General features: G+C 38.3%; 1 protein-coding gene across 3 annotated transcripts in view; it reads right to left on the bottom strand.

Moving 5' to 3' along the window:
* dock2 (dedicator of cytokinesis 2) overlaps window positions 1–18075 on the bottom strand; it is a 223951-nt gene that overhangs the window by 27708 nt on the left and 178168 nt on the right. For all 3 annotated transcript variants that reach the window (XM_028459358.1, XM_028459359.1, XM_028459360.1), the window contains 4 exons: window positions 16125–16273; window positions 15703–15788; window positions 11499–11655; window positions 4850–4890 (listed from right to left, as the gene is read on the bottom strand). In XM_028459358.1, coding sequence (XP_028315159.1) covers window positions 4850–4890; window positions 11499–11655; window positions 15703–15788; window positions 16125–16273 — 433 coding nt within the window. The remainder of the gene's footprint in view (window positions 1–4849; window positions 4891–11498; window positions 11656–15702; window positions 15789–16124; window positions 16274–18075) is intronic.

Below are 18075 nucleotides of genomic sequence, written 5' to 3'. Positions count from 1 at the left end.
TTCCCATCGTCCCCAATAAGTTTAAAAAATAATCCCTTTAGACTGGATACTTCAAGACCTTTTCGCTTCTGCCTTTTGATAATGACTAACTGCTGAGTAGGAGGAAAACATCTATACTATAAACTTCACAACTTGACTTTATAATAAAACTGTTCCATCTTCCTCCACAGCTTCCCCCTGATTATCGCTACCTCTCCTCTGCTCTCAGCATTACGACTGTTTCCTTGTTTTTATAAGACAGGCTTTAACAACACAGGTTTTTTTTCTTCCCCATAAAGCTATCTAGTGTGCAGTGAAGTAATTTCCTTTCAAATAGTGTTCTGATTCTATTACAGTTACCGATTCTGAGGTATTGTTCTATGAAAAGAAATGTGTTGTTGATCTGAGCTAATAATGGCTTGTATATATATGTGTTTTTGTTTCTTTTGTTTACTGAACATCGTACTAGAAAATAATAATAGCACAAAAGTGAGCTGATCGGATTTTATACCAGAAAGAAGAGCTACTATGCTTTGTTGTTCTTCTGTTGCCCTGGTTTCTATCAGTCTGACTTTAAAGGGATCCTTGATTGATTTTACAAATTTTGCCTACAACCTTTAAAATGTACTTATTAGAAGATCTATGCCTGACAAAACACATTATTATGTATCGTATTCATGTTATTGCCTTTTAAAAATGGGACTACTTTGCTGTTTTAGAGCCTGTGTTCCACCATCTTGAAATCATGTGATTGATGATGTCACACGGCCCCACTGCCAGTAAACATCCCATTGATTCGTATTGGAGTGAAGCATTCAGCCTGATTTTTAGATCATTTAGCAGCTTTTTCAGTCAAAATGACAACTTTTGGTTGCTTTAAATAATCAGGAAAAGTTAAAGAAGCCATTGTAAACCTCTTGTTTACCAAAAAAGGAAAAAAAACAATTGACAGTTGTGACCCAAAAAAAATCTGTGACCGCAGGGTCGAAACAATCCCAACTCTGAAGCTTCGTAGTAGACAATGAAGCAGAGAACAAGAGCTTTCCTCAGGAGCCTTTACTCTAGAGCTTAAAGTTTTCACCCGATCGTTTGGCTTTAATTTTGATTGTTAAACCACGGGCTCTGGCCAGGTTTGGACGCTGCGCGGTGAATAAATAACAGGTACAAACAGGAGAGCGCATATTAGCTGTAAAATCTAGAATAGAGTTTAAAATCCTCCTGTTTGCCTACAAAGCTCTACATGATCAAGCTCCTGTATATCTTAGAGACCTGTTAGTGCCCTATCATCCAGGCAGAACACACCGCTCTCAGGGGAGAATTCACAAAAAGTTTCGGGGTATTTAAACGTGTGCAAACATCTCTCCACGCGCTAATAAGGAGTACAAAGGGCAGGAAATCAGGCGTGCGCCTGAGCTGTGCTTCCCAATGTGCCCTCAATTCATTTAACACGTTTCCCTCTAATGAATATGCATAGTAGGCGGATTTCCCACGGGGAAATGCAAATAAAGTTATGTAGGGAGAGCAATGCAATTCCTGAAATCTGGAACCGTTTGCGGTGATTGTTTTACTACAGAAAAATATTGCAACTGAAAAGGAGGTGCAAACACACACACAGAGATTATCTCTGCAGTAAATGTAGACAGAAAACACAACAGAGATAAACAAAAGGCTCCAGTGACTCTGTTTGCGTCTTTCAATTGTGTGTGCATGTGTGTGTGTGTGTGTGTGTGTGTGGATGTGGGGGGAGGCCATTACTCTCTGTAAGGAACTTGCAGAGTTGTATGAAAATAAGATCTTTGACTACAAGTTGCTCAGCAAAAAACTGGTAATCAATTTTAATTCCTTTGAAATATTTGGTGTCATCGAACGTTTTGCTTCATTTATTCTCAAAATTCTCTCCTGTGTCTCCTGTCTGAACAGGGTTCAGGGTGTGTGTGTGTGTGTGTGTGTGAGAGAGAGAGAGAGAAAGAGATTCGCTCTGCACAGAGATGGATATATGGATATGACCGTGGATTGATATCGCTCCAGACTCACTGCTCCACCATTCTCCTTTCTCTCTATGTTTTGACCGTCAACGCCTTGTGTCGTATTGATGTCAGGCCAGAATCAGCAGATTAGATGCGTAATTTACGCATGATCTCTGATGGCACAACGGTGACATATGAGAGTGTGCGTGACACAGCGCTGCTCAGACCTGCGCTAGTTGAAATTCAGTTGTTCATCTTCAAAGAATGCAGACTGATTTCCAGACTGTGTTGCTGTATTAACTCAGATCAATAGGACAGTTTCCGTCCTAATCTGCCTATTTTGCAAGCATTGATCAGAGCAAAGTTACAGGACTGAACGGAGCGGCCACATTAAATGAGGAAGAAAGAACATCATTTGGTTTTAAAGTTGTGCTTGTTTGCACTGACTTTGCCACATTAAGCGAGCAAAATGCTCATTTAAATAGGGGTGGGCTGCACCAGTTCTGCTCGTGCACTAATGATTGCTGAAATCTTAGTGAATTCTGCGCAGCAGGTGGAAACTGCGTCACTAAAAGATTTAAGGAAACAACTGAATTACCACCCTTTATCTCAGATCTTTGTGAATCTGGCCCTCAGTCTGCTGATCTTCTTGAAGTTTCCAAAGTGTCCAGAAGTAGAACAGGAGGCAGAGCATTCAGCTACCAGACTCCTCGCCTTTAAACCAGCACCCAATCTTAGTACGGGAGTCTGCTACTCTCTCCACCACTAAAAATAAATTCAAAACCTACTTATTTGCTATAGCGTATATCGTATAATCGCAATAATTAAAGCGGACAAGCAACCCCTCTGTAGTGATCGCTGAGATCACTACGTGCGTCCATTACGAGACAAAATCTTATCTGTAATGTGGCATTTCAGAGCATGGCGGGTGGCCGCATGGCGTTTAATATTATTATTAACCTAACCACTAGGAACGTGTGTATCATAGTGTATCATGTTTTCCCTGCAGTCAGTGCCTTCTCCTCGTCCTCGGCTCTCTTTTCTGTTTCAGGTGTCTTGATGCTGGAGCTGGCGGTTCCTGATCAGTGGTACGCGGCTCAACTAGTCGGGGACACTCATATGGACTATCCTTCTATACTATTTTGTTTGCCCTTCTGTCCACTTACCCCAAACAGTCAAAGGGGATGGCTGCCACCTCTGAAGCTGAAGATTTCTTTCTATAAAAAAGAGGGAGTTTTTTCTTCCCACTGTCACTAAATGCTTGTTCATTTTGATCTTGTTGGGTTCTTTCTTTCTTACAATGAACTTTATATTTTGTTAAAGCGCACTGAGATGACTTTGTTGTAATTTGCAATACATAAATAAAGTTGAGTTGATGTGTTTCGATTAGCACGAGAAAGACACAAGTACCGTCCTGGGTTCTTGCCAGCGCTGTTGAGCGTAGGGGCTTTTCTGTTGTTTTTTTCCTATTTCAATCGGTACCGTCATAATAATTGTCGCACACTTGGACACAAAAGGGACTTCCAGGCGTGCATGGGTTGTTTTAACTCTCTTTTTAATCTGCATAACTGAGAAACACATGTCTATATCAGCCACAATGTCTATTTATTATAGGCGATTTGCTGGAATGCTCCAATCCCATACCATCAGAGGAGTGGTGGCCTAGTGGTTACGGAAGCGGGCTTGTAATCAGAGGGTCACCAGTTATAATCTCGCCCAGGCCATTTCTGTGGGATGTTGAGCAAGCCCCTCAACCCCCAACTGCCACCCAGGCGGCACATCGTGGCAGCCCACCGCTCCCCAGGGGTGGGTCAAATGCAGAGAACAAATTTCATATACTGTATGTGTAAACATAAATGACAATAAATAAAGGTGAAAGCCCCTGATTATTATATTATTATCTTCTCCTGAGGACCCCTGCAGCCACTTCGTTGCCCAACGTTGCCTGTGTGCATCCTCCGCTTTGTAATGCATGATCAACGTCCAAAATAAACAGTGTGTTTCAACCGGGATGTAGCGTGTAGTGGCACATGAAGGTTTTCATGTTTATAACTCGCCAAAGATCATTCTACATGTTCGCACGGATGTGAATAGTGTCAGGTCGGATGGGTCTACATTACTCTCCCTTAAACAGTGCGCTGACGTGCTCTGGTGGCTGAAGTTAGTGAGTAATCATGGGCTGTTGAACGAATCCCACCCAAAAATGACTTCTATCCTCAGGGATGTCTTCTATCTTCCAGACTGTAGTCCATAACCTATGGCTTGCACACTTTCATACCTTCAGTTAAAATCAGCATTCGTGGAATGTGCTGATCCAATAAAGTCCAACAGTACGACTTACAGGAGTGAAAGGATTTGAGTGATGGCAGATATCATAGGGCAGCACTCAGGTGGATAATTAAGTCTTTGTATCAGCAGAAGGTGGACTTAAGCATTTCTACACACCTGCTCCATGGAGAGAGGTCACACATTCAACTGAGAAATAATAGCATCTTTATGTTCATCAGCTGAATAATGCTACCAGCTAGCATGCAACACATGTTAATTTAAATACTTAAAGCAGTGAGGCTGCATAAAAAAGTTAAATCCATCAAGCGAAGCAGCCAAAATGCTTTCGTCCTCTAAATGGATCTGAGGAAGCAACTAACCCATGCTAACAGACAGAAAGCTAATGTGTCTATTTCTCCTACTTACATCCAGACTCTCTCTCTCTCTCTCTGTCTGAATATTTTTCCTCCACTTAGACTAAGAGCTGATCCAAAGGATTTTCACATGAATTCAGTAGGACTCATTTAATCCCTTGTCAGATTATGAAACCACACACTTGCACACACAGACACAAGCAGTTCAACTCACAGCACACATATATGTATGATTAAAAAGAGTACATTACATGTAAATACCTGATATACATCCCTTCCCGATTGATGTCTTTGTAGAAATTCTGCAAAACACAAATTCAGACAATTATTTGAGGGAAAGTGAAATTGTTTTGTACGTCTTTATTTAGAGCAATCCATGGGCAAACAGTTTGTATATTTATGTTACTCAATGGTGAAATGTGTGTCTGCCCAGTTTAATAAAGTCACATTAAGTTAAAATGGAGGAGTGGGACATCAAAGCTCAGTCCAACGCGCACACAGGCATATAAGAAGCTCTCCTGCTGTGAGATGCAACAAATAAGAAGAGTCAAAACTTTTACTGATGAACAAGAAAATAATAAAATGTGCAAATGTAATAAAAGAGGGACAAGATAACTGGAGTGGTGCCAAATCAGGCATATATACGCACGCACGCACGCACGCAAGCACGCACACGCACACGCACACGCACACGCACACACACACACACACACACACACACACACACACACACACACACACAAAAAAGTAGGGTGGTCCAAATTTAAAAAAAAAAAAAAAAATGATTCTCTAGGTTAAAACCCTGCATTTGGTATATTTGGCCAAATTATTCGTGTCTAAATTTTATACAAATTAATTAATATATATGGGTTGCACAAGCACAATTGCTCCATACTATGACATAGCGTGCCAAATAAAAAAAGGCATTTTGGATTAATTTGTAGTTTTGTTCTGCAAAAACAAACTGGAACTTGCATATAAAGGTTACTTAGAAAGTCCAGCAATCAAATGTGGCGTTGTTTACATCTGCCACTAAACAGTACTCCCTCACGTGCAATATTGCTTAAATAATGTATGAATAATTAGTTCATTTCCAGGAAACTTTGAGTAGCTCATGCAACCTCTAAAACATCTCCTTGTTCTTCCAAATTTCCTTCAAAATCATCTTCTGGAAGCAGTAGCGGCTGGCAAATAGAGGGTGCTCGGGCGCCGCCCCACCACTTACCATGTTTGTTTGAGTGAGACATAAAAATAATAAAAAAATAATAATGAATTAAAAATGCTATGAAACAAATGTATATCTGTATTTAGATAATTAGAATAAATATTAAAATTAAAATTAAAAATCTTTACCATCCACTCTTGTTCAAAGTTGTGCATTCTCAGTAATGCCTCTTCAACACCAGTGAATGGAGTGACTCTGGGCGCAGTTTACCTGCATCCAGACACTATCTGCGGCTGTGCAGAGTTGAATGCAGCCGGAACATTTACACAACATCCTCCTCCCGCCATGGGAGGGGCTGACGTCACAGTGGTCCGTCATAAAGTGGCTTTGACAGGTGGATAAAGACAGGTAGGACCCATTTAAAGCACTTTCAGAGAAGGCAAAGAAACATGAACAAACTACGTTTGATGATTTCAAATCTTGAATATGTCCATATTTTGTAAACCAGGTCTTAAATTATATTTTCTCACGTCTTAAATACGTCTTAAATTATGTATTTTCATTTACCACTTCATTTTTCACCCTCGTTTTTATTTAATTACTTAGTAAACTAACTAAAACTGGAAAAAAAGGTAAAATCTGAAAATCCAAATTTAAAAACAAAACAAATTAAATTTCAAGAAGTATAAGTACGCGATGGCACTACAGGGAAAATCAACAAATGAAAGCCTTATAAATATGGGGTTTTATAATGTTTATTTCTTTAGTTCAAAATAATAATAATAATACTAAATTTCACCAGCAATTCACAAAACGACAATAAAAACACCAAATAAGAGAAAAATATACTGAATAATAAAAAAAACAGACAACCAACAACAAAATCTGCAAAATGACACCAAAAACACACACTAAGAGATTAAAATACTTAATATTACCAGCAACACACCAAAAAACACTGCTACAAATTACACAAACATAACAGAGAAACATTCAAAATGACATCAGAAACAGACTGAGATGGAATAGTTTAAATAATACCAACCACACACAAAAAACAAAATACATAAAATGAAACCAGAAATACACACATTGACACAGAAAACACACAAAATGATGATAGAAATGATACTGATTAAAACACTGATTATCACTCATTCATTCCATCATTATGATCTATAGTTGTTTTTTCATAGTATTCTGAGCAAAATGTGGTAGTTGGACATAAGGGGGTACTTGGATTCAGAAATGAGAGAAAGAGGGTGTCTGAGCCAAAAAAGTTTGAGAACCACTGGTTTATACTATTACTATATACTATATTTGTTCTTACTTGTTTATGGGTTCATTAACAATTAATGTGGTTAGTTTGAAAGCAGTTCTGTCAGTGCAATTCTCCTTACTTATTTGTTCAAAGCTACACAAAACCTGTTTTTGGTGTATATCTATTTTGGAGTTGTAGCCCCCCCTGGAGAAAAATGCACCAGCCACCACTGTCTGAAAGGCAAAACCTAATGCAGTGTTCTAATCAAGGTTATCTGAACCCCCCCTATGCTTTGTTGGGGTAAGAACAGTAAGAAAAGCTAAAAATATTTTAAAAAACCAAATATATTCTTCAAAATTATTTATATAACTTCATTACTCAGTCTTCACTAATAAGCAATAGATACAAACATTTTCATTAGAAATGTATTCAAATTTAAAGGATTTCTTGTGTAAATCTTAACAAAAAAGGCAAGAGAATTGTCGCTAAGTGCAATCTACCTGCAACTATGGATCATCGTCATTCTATTGACAGACCTTGTTCTAGTCTTAAGTGAGTTGTTATCCTGTGATTTTTGTGTATGTTTTGAACAAATTTTAAGCTTTGTAAAATACCAAACATGGAAAAAAGCTAAAGTATATGCCTGACGATGACTCTATTCTGGGAACATCAATGTCAATCAAAATACTATACATCAGTCACATACTCTAAAGGAAAGTTATCACACTATGTAATCAAATGAAGCTGCAGACTCCAGGATCCATTCAGTTCCATGATGTGTAATAATGTGATTCTAAATGAACCATGGAATGCATGTAGCAGTTAATGAGTACCGTAGGTGCCTTCATTACGTGTGCGTGGTTGGGTGCTCTGGTTCCTGTTTGCCTTCAGGTAGGATGTTCCAGCCAGCCACACATATCTCAAAAAATAGCTGCAAGAGGCTATATTGTAAAAGACTCTGCCATGTGTGTGCAGCTTTCAATCTTGAGGCTATAAAATCACACTAAAAGATTCAAGAACTGACAAAAAACTTGAACTGTTTCCATCAAAGGAAAAGCTTTATAAAAAAAACACCAAAGTTGTAGGAGTGAGAATTTGGAGAAGGAACTGTCTGATTTGATCTGCTTCGATAGGGATCATACTGTAGTGAGATGGGATCCATTACTAAACCTGAGCATTCTTCTCCCGTGGGAGAGAATAAATTGAGAAGATCAGAGAACGTGAAAGAAACTGTGGTTGATGCAAGCCACTGAAAACAGTCAAAAACGCGTCACAAAGATTGTTTTTAAGGACTCATCACGTAACATTTTTTGGCTGAAAATGAGATGGAAAAACATATTATTCAAATACCAACCTGACAATCTGAGTGTGACTAGCTTCTTACTGTTAATAATGAGTGCATTGATGTGAAAATGTAAATATGCTGATGTTCAGGGCCTTCAGTTCAGCACAGGAATCACAAGGCTATGGTGTCAATAAATGCTAATTCCCAACAAACAATGCAAGAGAGCAATTTGATAACTGTCAGTGAAATAATGATGCTATTAACCAGAAGTGTAACAACATTTTGTAATATACAGTATACAAAAAAAACGGCGATATAAAATTCAGCAGTGCACAAAATGAAATCCAGTAAAAAAGCTTCAGGAATGCAAAGGGGCACAATGACATTTGACCCTCTTGCCTCCCGTAGAAGTTTACATGCTGCAGTGTTTACCTGATGGCAGACAACGCGGATGCTCCATTGACTCATAAGTCAGTTGTGTGCAGTTATGCACTGAAAAAACAAGTTGGCTGAAACAGCGAGTGAGTAAACACTGCGGTCAGTGTGGTGGAGGTGAGGGAAATGAGTAAAAGAAAACAAAGCAAAGTTTGGTCACATTTTGTTGCCATGGACAACATTTGATGTCACACAGGCTACGCAAACAACCTGCACAGACACATTAGAACAGTCCATTCATTGACATTAACTGGACTGTATTTTATTATTTAAAAGAAGTAAGTAAAGTAAAGTGCCTTTTCTGTCGGAGACCAATTTTTTTTCCCGCATTCATGGAAAAATATTAATTAGTCTCTCTGTCATCAATTCTCACAAAAGTGCTTTGATCTCTGGCAGGGGAATTTATTGAGTTTTCTTCTGAGAATTATTTTGCGACATGCTACGTCCCTCCCACTCCCCCTCCCCCTCCCCCTCAAGCCAAACTGTTGCAGCATCAGACAGACAGATTGGTAATAACAGTGTTTGTGGAAATCACTGGCGTTGTTTGGTGATTAATTAACGACAACATTAGTACAGCTGAAAACATTACATTGCTACTGGTTCAAAGTTTCCTGAAAACAAAACAAAGAAAGATCAAAGGCCACTCAAAACCTTGCCTAGCTCAGCTGCCGAGTACTACCGGCAGCAAAAGAGCAGAGCAGAGCGCACAAAGGAAATTATTTACTTAACATCTATTCTTCTGAGAAAGGAAATGATACATCATTTCACAAAAAACTATTATTTACCATCTGATTCTGGCTCTGAGGTAATCATCTACTTTTTTCTTCGCTGGCTCAACTGGAAAGCTAAAGTACGTACAGTAAGTAGCAAGCTAACTAGCAGAAGAATGGCTCTTTCCACAACAGATTACAGCAGCCTTTTCCAAAAGATTACTGAACTGGAAACTACAGTGCGAGGAATATAACTAAATATAGATGTTAATGGACACTGTGAATATGGGAATAAAATGACTGGGCCCCAGTCAGCCTCAGAATAGACTTTAAAGTTCTGCTGCTGGTGTATAAATTTGTGAATGGGTTTGGTCCAGAATACATCAGTGAGATGTTAGTCAGGTATGAACCCAGCAGGTCTCTCAGATCTATGGACACAGGTCAGATAGTGGAGCCCAGAGCTCACAGTAAACATGGTGATAATGCTTTTAGTTGTTATGCTGCAAAAAAGTGGCACAAAGTTAAAGAAGACATATCTTGCATTTAAATCCTTCCTTTTTACATATAAATCATACAGTTGTGGTCTATATAAAGCAGAACTGCAATGCTTGGGTCTGAATTCCTCATTATTATAGCTCCACCCCTTTTCTACCCCTTTTCTGATGTGCTTCTGAGAGCAACTCGTTTTGGTGCGGTCTCTTTAAATGCAAATGAGACACTTCATACCCCGCCCCCTCTCCAGGTTGCAGAGGTGACACTCGGTTCAACTCCACCCTGTTCGGCCATTTTTGTAGTTTGATAGAAGAGATACGATTACCTAGCGGTGCAGAAAATGTTTATTCACACGTTATTTACAAAATGTCAACAACAGAAGACTTGTCCATCCAGCCTTACATGTTCGAGCCAGAGTCTGACCCGGTGGAGCGAGATGAAAATGAAGATGCTGAACCTGCAGAACCCTAACAAGTGAGCTAACACAAGCACCGAGCTAACGCTAGCGCCAAGCTAACGTCACGAAATATATTTTAATACAGTCTTTTTGGAGACAAAAACGGCAAAATGAAATGACTAATGAAAACTTTAGACTTAAATTAAATCACGTAGGCCATATCATCAAGGATCTAAAACGAGCACACAGCGCTAATATATGAAGACGGTGCAACTGCTAATGCTAACAAAACAATGACAGGGACGTCTTATCATAACACTTTTTAGCGTTATTTACAGCTTACCGAAGTGCTCTGTTCATCGTCTCCAAAGATAGAAGGAATTGAACCCTCAATCAGACAAAGTCTTTCGGCAAATCCTTCTTTATACTGGCGGAGGTTGCTGAAGCAGTCATCCTTGAAGTGCTTCGCGCACACAAAAATGACCTTACCCACAGATGTGGGTACATTTCCGTGAAAAATAAAACTCAACCAGGCACTTCGAAAAGGTTGTGATGCTGGGAGACGGTGTAATGAAGAGAGTGGGTTACTACATCCAGCAACCGAACATTTTGATTTCTCCTCTCGTAACTTCGGCATCCTGGACCTTGGACTACAAAATAAAAGCGAGACATAAAAATGGCGGATTGCTCAAAGTGTTGGACCTGGAGTTGATGTCCTAATTTGGCAGTTCCGCTGACGTTATTGTTCAAAAAACGTAATAGAGAATAGAAAAATCGAAACAGATTGAAAAATATGACCAAAACAGAATATAAAGATATCTACGGAGCACCTGAAGAGATTAATTTGAACTTTTCTGTACTTCTAAGCACTCTAAATATACAACAAAATGCATTTAAGGGCTAAAAAAGTGAATTTAGCATGATATGTCCCCTTTAAAGTCTTAACTAAAATAACTGCATAGAAGTTGAAAAAAGTTTTTTTTTTCACATCATATTGTGAGCCCTATATCATATTTTGTATTGTATCATGACTATTTTGTTACACCTTTGTTATTTACCTTTTTTCATTGTCTCAACATTTGTAGTAGAGTGAGAAGTGTACATTGCACAAAAGCACAAAAACAGAAAAAAAAGCCCATCTGATCGCCGGGAGGCTTGAACTCACCAAAAGGTTGACGGTGCAGCTCATGCGGTTGTTTCGGCTGTCATCGCTCATCACCGTGCGGTAGTCAAGGAGACGGATCAGGAGTCCCTTCACCAGGGAGACAAAGTGCTGCACCTGTGACCTCAGTGTATGTTTCTGAGACGTGCACTCCAACAAGCTGAAAGACAAACATCCTCAAGTTATTCAACAGGGATTCTTCAGAGAAAAAGTTTTGCTCGTCTGATGATCGAATCTGTTGCAACCAGACTTCTGGATAAACAGTCTGTGTGCTGCTGTCGCTGGCAGGGTGCCGACTAGTGGTAGCAGTCCATGTGGAAGGACATTTTATCTGTTTTAACCATTTATTCATGTGAGAGCAGGGTGACTGGTCATGTAGTGAATCTACTCGCCACTAGAGGGTAGTCTCACAGAGGCCAATGTTTAGTTTTTGGCAATGCATGGAGTCTCCTGACTGTTGGACAATCCATATTCTAGTTTCCAATATTTTCACACTGTTTTTGATTTTTATTCACAGACCCCCAATGAGAATTTGTGTACCACACTTTGGGAACCAGGTTCTAGGAAAGGGTAACTTGTGGCCCTTAGTCTAATTTTTTGCAACCACCAAAGCAAATCCCAAAACATTGTAATTCAAGAAGTTGGAAGGAATATAAAGCCTAAAAACACACAAAAAAAGCAAAAGATTCCACAAATACAAAAGATTACTAATAGAACCCAAAATGACAACAAAGACAGACACAGCAACCACTTAAACAAACGTACCACAAAAACACACAGAAACATCAACACATTACAGGATAGCTCCAAAGACACACAAACCCCCCCCGTATTTATGTTCTGATTCGTCATTATTCTGAAATCTGACATGAATGTTAATAATGTAGCCCTCGGATCAGATACACATTTTTTGGCCAGGCTCTAAATAGAGATCTATAGAGCTTATATATTATTAAGCAAGGCAAGGCAACTTCATTTGTATAGTGCATTTCATACAGAAGGCAACTCAATGTGCTTTACATGATCAAAAAGTAGAAATATAGTATATTATGAGTACAGACTCCCTCTCTTTCTCTCTGTATCTCCCTGTTCTGTTCTGTGTGAGTTGCTAAGGGAGTGTGAGTTTATGTTCTCACTTTATGTGGCTTGAAGCATTAGCAAGTGCGTGCTGAGCACATGTTGGTACTTTCTGTTGTCGTTTAATCACACCTGCCCACCAGCTGTGTGAGTCGGTGTCACCACTAGTCTGGGCTTATAGTTTGTCTGTTGTTCAGCTTTAGCTGTGACAGCACGTTCAGGTGTTGAGTTTGTTGCATATTACTTGCCTTGTCTGTCTTATTGGACTCAGGCTCCCTGTCAACAACAGTTTAGAAAATAAAGCCTGATGTTAAAGAAAAGTGAAAATGAGGCTTAACAATGACACGCAAACCAAACATTGTTTGGCTCTTTTCATACTAGATATTTGAATGATTTTCTTGTAGAATATTTGACCACTGCTCAAATATACTGAAATATTTACTCAACCTAAACTGGTAAATCAGCTTGTACTTACGTACAATATATTAGTTTTATTCTGTACAACATGTTGGTTGTTGGCAGGGTTGGGGTTAATTACATTTTTTAATTACAATTACATCTTCAATTATCCATGTTGAACCATAACTAAATGACATCGACCAGCATTTTTTCCAATTACAATTAAAATTACGATTAATATTTTCCCCTAAAAGTCAATTACAGTTTAATAATTACAATTAATCACAACAAAATAGATAAATAATGCCATACAACTTAACCTTCCTCTTGTGTTAGCTTTCTGTTAGCATCTCTTATGATAATGCAAAAACTTCAGATTTTAAGCCCTCATCGTGATTTATTCTATCTACCTCTTGTTGCACATACTCTCTTGCACATACACTTTGCACTAATATATTTATATAATTATACTGCATCCCTCTCTGATCTGACCTGGTTTTTAATCCTTTTTTATTTATTTTTATTATTTTTACTCCCGTATTCTCGCTGCTTATCAGCTGTAAAATACACTAAAAACAATGACCTATCATCCAATTTGTTTCTCATCTCTTGGTTACTTTGTTAGGCTTCTTAATCAATGAAAGTATTGATAATAATATTTTCAGTCTGTGTGTTTGGGAGGTTTTTTTCTTTCAGTATACTCCTTGAGAATTAAAATCTACTTATTGTGAAATGCAGCCCTTGTACTGCTGAATTGAAGCACCCTGGTTAATAATGTGCTCATATTTATAGGTTTGAGAATCTGTTATCTTTCATTTTTTTTCTTTTATAATGACAAACAGTCACAGAAAGTGTTAAATAAACCACATTTTGCAACGTACGCACGGTTGAAATTTCATCCAGAGATGTCCACAAAAAAAAAAGCTTTAAAAAAAAACAATGTAGAAGGCTAAAACTCGAGATGAGTTGCCACCACTGCGCGCTGATGACGCGCGACACCGAGGGGGGTTGGGGGGCATGCCCCCCCCCCCGGAAAATGTTGCAAAAATTATGCGATATGGTGGCTTTTGGTGGATTATATTAGTGTAATTGTGGCTTTTCTTCTGTCAATTTTGTAGCACTTTTCTTAGCATGATGTATTTTCTCACCTAGTTTTTGCTTGCATGATAGATTTACAAGTTTAAATCTGGTATCCATGGCAATGATGATAAAGAATTGAGCATCACTATCAGTTTACCTCTTTCCAGTTGAAAATGTACCAACTTATAGTATACCAGTAGTATGGGCAGTATTGGTCTCTTAATAGTCCTCTGTAGAATGCTGTCTGGCACTGGAACATATCTGCATGATTAACATCATTTTTGTTTGGTTTGCTTGTAGTTGGTTTTGGTAAAATATTTAGTTGTATCAATGCACATTAATATTCATAATATATATAACACAAGCACATTAATAGTCATAATATATCTTACACACAGCCTTACGTTTGTGATTTTCGTAACCCAGTACAGCTGGACGCAGGACTTTTAATTCATGATTCATGACGATATTGATCATGAATGTTTTAAAAAAAATACATAATCAATTCCATAGAGAAGAATTCAAAACCCCTTTAAATTTTACATTTTTCAAATTTGGTCTGTGAATTATTCTAACCAGCGACTCTTTTCTTTGTTGAATCGTTCTTAAAGATAATGTTTATGTAATTTAGTTGAATTCAATAATGTTGTGAATGTTAAGATTCATTATATTATTGGGGAAAATCATTTTAGAGAGAATGATTGTTTTCCTTCAGTTGCAGCCTCCAGATATTTGTTTTGACCAGCAGAGGGCGCTGGTAACCCAGCGTTTGGTTGGCATGCAGCTATTCTTGCAATGAAGAAGAGATGCTATGCGCTAGCAGACAAAGCTAATAGAAAAACAAAAGCGAGTAAGGGGCGATTCTGCCCACCGCCTACGATTCTGGACATCCCTGTTCATCACAAAGATGAGGACTTCCTCAACGATGGCATCAGAATCACTATTTTCAAATGTTATCAAAATGTACAACTACGGTATTAGTAAGAGCTATATTTCATTCAAATTAAACCTGACAATTATTACAAATATATACTCCTAAAATCTACAATATATTTAGTGGGCTTCATTACAAAATGCTGCAGGCTGTAGTTTTTCAATCCCTGCTCTGTGAATTCCTGAAGAAAAATGAAGCAATAAGCACCATGTAATCGTAAACGTGTAATCTTGCTAATTTATGAGTGTGCCGGCTGGATTTCAAATTGATATTAATAATAAATAACTTTAGGAGTTATAGGTTATGCTTGTCTGCTTGATGTAGCTCATGTCGGTGTGTAATGTAGGAACTTGAGGAAATGGGAAGTAAAGACCACTCTATGAGAGTGGTTGGATCCTTTTAAAGAGTTATGTCATAAAAATCAATGAGGAGTTTTCAACATTATTCATTTCATTCGGAACAATCTAAAAACCATTATTCATCATCAAGGTTCTGGAGATTTAAGGGAGTTTCCAAAAAGGTTTTTATACTTCTTGGACTGTTTTATGATCTAAAAAGGCATCAAAGAGGATGGAAAATATTTTAAAGAAAATAAACTGCATTTGTTTCAGTGGATTTCTATGTGTGTGATGTGTTGTTGAGCTAAACCAGTGTTGGAGTCCCACAGAGCACAAAGTGTGAACAGCCCAGTAAGTATCAAATCAGCTTAAGGCTTACATGGTCTCCAGTAATTGCATGTATCGTTCGTCTCCGCCTCCGCCCTCCACTTCGTGGTCCAACTTCAGAATGATTTCATTCTCAAACTGCAGGAAGAAGAAAAAAAAAACACAGAAGAGGAGAGAGGCAGAAACAAAGTAAACACATGAGATGAGCGTAGGAACAGAAAATCAATTAGACGTGCATAATTACAATGTCTGTTCTACTTTAATGTGTAGAGTCAGTGGAAATCAATTGAGGAAGGCTAAATGTGTGTACACATCTAATCACAAGAGTGTTTGGAGACTGTTAATATGCTGTTGTTCCTGTGCTGGATTTGGTTTGGTGTAAATATACACACACACACGCACACGCACACGCACACGCACACGCACACGCACACGCACACGCACACGCACACGCACACACACACACACACGTACCTTGTTGAAATTTCCAAAGTGTTCATGTTCACAGGTGATCATGTCAAAGAAGATAGGAATAGTGGCCCTTCTTAACTCCTCCTCTGGGATCAAAGTCATCTCCAGGATGGGACCCACCATGCCTGGGATGAAGCAGATCTTATGGATCCCTGGAATCAAAGAAACCAATCAAAGGCTGCGTCCGAATGGTCCCTCCTATCTCCTTTCCTATCCACTTTACCCTAATCCCGTGGAAGACGTCACAGAGTTAAGGAAAGGTGTTAGGAGAGGACTTAGGACAAGGGGATCACATTTGTTTTGACAATCAGACACACTTCCACTATGTGGCGTAATGATCCTACGGCCACGCCTCCTTTCCTCAGGAAATTTGAATGCTCTTTTATCATGGCCACCACTTAAACACTTCCGTGGGTTTAAGAACAATGGATAGGAAAGGAGATATGAGGGACTATTCGGAGACAGCAAAAGCCTTAGCTTTCATAAAAGAAAAAGAAAAAAATTCAGCTCTGGCATTTTGTGTCCAGTCCAGCCCACTACATTATCAGAGGACAAAACGTAGAATGCATTATTGAGTCAGTTAATTTTAATTATTATTCCCCCAGAAAACCCTAAAAGGGGGAAACTTTTTAACTTATTTTTACCTATTTCCTTTGGCCATTTTGCAACTTCATTTGTTCAATTTTTGCCACTTTTCAAAAAGTTCTTACATTTTTTTCAGACTTTAGCTCACTTTTGCCAATAAATACCCATTTTTTTCCTATGTTTTGTCCATTTTTGCAAGTTAATTTGGGCACTTTTATCCTTTGTCCTTTTCTTGCATTTTTTGTCCACTTTTCATTTAAATAAGCTATCTTTGGCCCAATAAATACCACTTGTTGATTTTTTCCTCCTACACTTTGCTTCTTTTTGTTCCACATTTTTACCCTTTTTCACTATTGTTTGGCACATTTTTCTCATTCAAAGTACCTTTTGCCATTACATACCTTTACATGCATACATTTATTTGACCGTTTTTGGCCACTCTTGACTGCTTTTGGCACATTTTAGTCACTTTTCACTCTTTTCTTGCCACATTTTTGGTCACCTCTTACCATGTCTGCCTCTACTTGCTCGTCAAAAAACAAAGAAACCAAAAAATGTAGCGGACCAGACCGGTCCACTTCCAGTCCACCCCTAATTTCAACCAGATGTGTGAGTTAGAGCTGAAGATCTTTGCTCAAACTCTTCAGGCTGCGCTGTAAATGAGCGGTCAGGTGATGCGTTTTGATTAGTGCGAGAAAGATACACAAATACTGTAGATACTGAGGTGAATCCATGGCTGGCCACTGGAAAATGAATAAATGTTGTTTAAAAACCTAAAAACTACTTGTATAAATGCACACTAGAAAACAGTTATTTATTTAGTTTTACCAGTTATTACAAACAGTTTTTCTGAAGGTAAATGATGTTTGAAGGTAGAAAATGCTAGAAGGGAAAATGCTAGAAGGCTGCTTAGTTATGTTCGCCAAGTGTCGTCTTCAAATTGTGTTAAACTCTGAAGCAGAAACATGTATGTAACTGGTGCCTCCAAAGGAACAAGCGTACACAAAACAACAGCGAACAAAATGACAAAATTACTGAAAAATATACAAAAATGACACCAAAATACACATAAATGACACCAAAAACACAAAACTGAAACTAAAAACACACACAATGAATTAAAAAAGGAAAAAAAAAAACAAAACACAAAACAAAAACGTTAGGTTGAGAAAAAAGAGCAATTTTAGCAACATTGTGCCCTAGTTTTCAATATCAGTCCCTGCCAGATCTTTACTTCACAACCTCTTGAATTTGTAACCAATTTTTGTGTAATTTTGAGGAGTTCTGTTGAATTGTGAGAAATTTCAAGATTTATGGAAAAACTTTGAGTTCTTTCCACAATTTGCCATTCAAAATGAATGTATTCTAG

Source organism: Gouania willdenowi, chromosome 10, assembly GCF_900634775.1.
Source record: "Gouania willdenowi chromosome 10, fGouWil2.1, whole genome shotgun sequence".
NCBI classification, from domain to species: Eukaryota; Metazoa; Chordata; class Actinopteri; order Blenniiformes; family Gobiesocidae; genus Gouania; species Gouania willdenowi.
Note: the sequence above shows the minus strand (reverse complement) of the source record. Positions and strands in the feature narration are given on the sequence as shown.